The sequence below is a fragment of the Seriola lalandi genome, unplaced genomic scaffold (assembly GCF_002814215.2).
Source record: "Seriola lalandi dorsalis isolate HSWRI2012SDOR001 ecotype SW California unplaced genomic scaffold, Sedor1 jcf7180002052702, whole genome shotgun sequence".
In the NCBI taxonomy this organism is placed as follows: domain Eukaryota; kingdom Metazoa; phylum Chordata; class Actinopteri; order Carangiformes; family Carangidae; genus Seriola; species Seriola lalandi.
The window spans coordinates 86,581-89,704 of record NW_019523255.1 but is presented as its reverse complement, the minus strand read 5'-3'; the positions used below and the strand labels follow the sequence as shown (position 1 = coordinate 89,704).

General features: G+C 38.5%; 1 protein-coding gene across 2 annotated transcripts in view; it reads right to left on the bottom strand.

Annotated features, from left to right (window-relative positions):
- Positions 1-56: 56 nt before the first annotated feature.
- Positions 57-3,124, bottom strand: part of tp53 (tumor protein p53) — a 7,079-nt gene continuing 4,011 nt past the window's right edge. For both annotated transcript variants that reach the window (XM_023400622.2, XM_087172422.1), the window contains exons 8-11: positions 2,839-2,963; positions 2,664-2,755; positions 2,505-2,575; positions 57-1,927 (exon numbers count right to left, since the gene is read on the bottom strand). In XM_023400622.2, coding sequence (XP_023256390.1) covers positions 1,831-1,927; positions 2,505-2,575; positions 2,664-2,755; positions 2,839-2,963 — 385 coding nt within the window. In that variant the 3' untranslated portion in view covers positions 57-1,830. The remainder of the gene's footprint in view (positions 1,928-2,504; positions 2,576-2,663; positions 2,756-2,838; positions 2,964-3,124) is intronic.

Here is a 3,124-nt window from a genome sequence, read left to right as displayed (position 1 = left end):
GGGCAAAGAAAGAAGACATTTATAATAGAATAGAATAGAATACAAGGAGAACTGTATGAAATTGAGCATTTATTTAGGCTTAAAGCTTTGAGTAACAAAATGCAAATTAGTACAAAAAAAAAAAAGCCATGAAAAAATAACAATGAAACAATGACAAATATAGAAAGATAAACATCTTATATAAAACTATCTTCCCAAAATAATCTATAAAAGATACAGAAAAAAATGCCTTAAGTATACTTTCATGGCAGTGAAAAACAAAGTGGTTAATTAATTAACAGTGATTGGTCACATCAACTGAAGTGCTGATCAATGACAAATTGCATGGTCTGTGAATGAAGGCCCAAAACAAAAACATCACATTTTATCAGTTTATGTGAGCAATAGTTACTAAAAACTAAAATCCTGTTTTTGATATCTGAATAAACATCCTCATAAATCTCATAAAGATCCCATGAAAAAAGTTTTGTCGTACTCTGTTCCTATGTGTTGTAACAAAATGTCAGAGAGATTTTCCTGTATGTTTTGCAAAATTCCTCTTCTCCTTTCTCAGAGGCGTCATTTTTTCCCCACAAACATCCAGTGTGTATAAAAAAAACAAAACAAAACACACAGGTAGTAAATGGTGAAGAGCTTTTGGGGTGATCCAGCCAGCCCCTCAGCTACCAAATCTAGTGTTAATTCTAGCAAAAGTTCCCCATGTGCAACGTCACCAAGAGGAAGTGTCACTGAGGAGAATGTACGGGTCTTTGAAAATCTTTAAAATAAAAAAAAAGGGGCTAAAATCTATGTACAACTATCTGATTAAAAATAACGTAAAAAAAGAATTTGCATAAAAACAAAACAGCCCCACTAACATGTGAACAGATAAGATTATTGTTAATACCATCCAGTCATACCTGTGCATTCATTAACTTTTTTTTTTATTATTATTTTTTTTTTATTATCTATAAATGTCTTGTAAGCTTGCACAGCACATTTAATCACAGCTGGACAGCAACACATGGACTGAATTTCCTCATACAGGTACATAAAAATGTGTAAAATTGTATGTGCTGTGCTGCAGTAATTGTGTGTTGGGATCTGTTGCAGAAAATGTGTGTTGGGCTGTGGTGCAGTAATACAGCAACATTATTGGAGGTAAACACCGATTCAAGTTTCACAAGGGTGACTTTGCACTTTTTCTAATAAATGGCAGTGACTTGTTACAATTATGATCCTTTGCAGTCACACGTCTCCCTCACTCAACTGACAAAACTGCTCAATTCGGATAATAATCAATATTCTGACAAACATAAAAAAATAAATGTCACTGAAAAACCAAGAAACAATCTCTTTGGTTTTCATCTACTTACGAAATAAACTAAATGTAATGCATCATAAATGACAAGACTGACACAAATTTTAAAAACGGAGTCAATGAAACTCAAATTAAAATCCCAGCCAAAATTAACACTGATTAAATCCAGTCCTTCCCAAATTTAAGTCCCACCCCGACATCCTGTTTCTTGCAATCACAGAAAGATTAAGGTCTCACAGCTATTTCACAGGACCTACTAATGCAATGAGAGCAGTGAGGAGGAGGCATGGCCTGCCTACAGTATGAATTGCTCTCATTTATTCATTTGCATATGTCATAAACAGCAAGACACTGTACAGTACAGTACAGTACAGTAAATGGTCAGGCAGTTAAGTTATCAGCTCAAGTGATGAGGTGAGGCAGGAGGTGACTTGGGGTTCCAATAACGGTTAAAAACCTGAAGTAAACGTGATGGCTTGGAAGGATTAAGAGATGACGTTTGTTCCCTCATGATCACGGCTACAAGCTTCTCAGTCACTGTCGCTCCGCTCTCCTCTCTGCAGGAGTCTCTTTCCGCTGGAGGGCAGAGGGACCTCATGTTTCACAGAGACCTTGGACTTGGTTTTGCTGTGGAGAGAGAGCAGGACAAAAAGGTGTGACGCATGTGAAATGGTTTTAATGACAATACTGAAGTTAGGACACACTGGAGGGTGCATCCACACCAAACTTGGAGAATCCTTCACAATTATTCTGGCAGATAGTGTTTGCAGCATAAACCGCAATGTAATATCAAAACATAGTAACTGTTTGCAAAGTGTTTGTGAATGTTTATTAGCTCAGTTATTTTAGTTGTTTTTTTTTTTAAAGCATACATAGTGAAAGACCCTACTGTTCAGAAATATTACAGTGATCTGCTGCAGTGTTAAAGTCATGTTTAATCATTACACACAGTGACCTCTAGTGGCAGGTGATCTCGACAAAAAACAGTAATAAAGGTTCAGCATTTAGCCGCAGCTTCTGGGCAACGCGTCGTTCTGAAGACTGTACAACTTGTTCACTGCAACAAAGGCTCAAACTCTCAACTGCAGCCAAGATAATGACAGGCTACATGCGTGGATCAGTCTTGAACAATCGAGCTAGAAGTTTGGCCCACTAAAAGTAATTGAGGTTGTTCTGATGCCTAGGAAGTGGATTCATTTCTTACCTTTCTTTGTCAAGCAGCTCCAGGCCATCGTTGATTTTCTTTAGCATTTCATAACGCTCACGACCATGAACCTGCAACAGAGATCATAGGAAAATTATTCACAGCGTGGAAAACCTTGTGAGGAAATCTAGCTTTGCAACAGTATGCATCTTTACTTACACGCAGAACATAGACATCCTTGTCTTCCTCCTCTGCACTGGAGGCAGACTTGGACTTCTTCACAGAAGTCGAGTCAGGGGCAGGAGTGCTCTCTAAACAAACCAAAGTGAGGTTAGCAAGGAAACAGAAAGCAAGGATGGAAACTGAAGTCCAGTGTAATCCAACAAAGACATACTTCGTTTTTTGGTTTGCTTGGTGCCGTTCTGCGCCTTGGTGCTGTTGTCCTCCTCTGTTTTGCGGTCCCTGCCTGGACATGCGCAGACACGCACCTCGAAGCATCTCCGGCCGAGCACCAGTCCCCTGGGAAGGAGATTCATAGTAGAAAGGGTCAAAAATGCTTCCTGGACTGCATGAACAAAAATCAACAAAGACATCTTGAAGACTTCCTGAGCAGTAAAATAAACTTACAGCAGTTTAAATAAAATGTGAACAAACATATCCATTCACACTGCGTCTCCCAT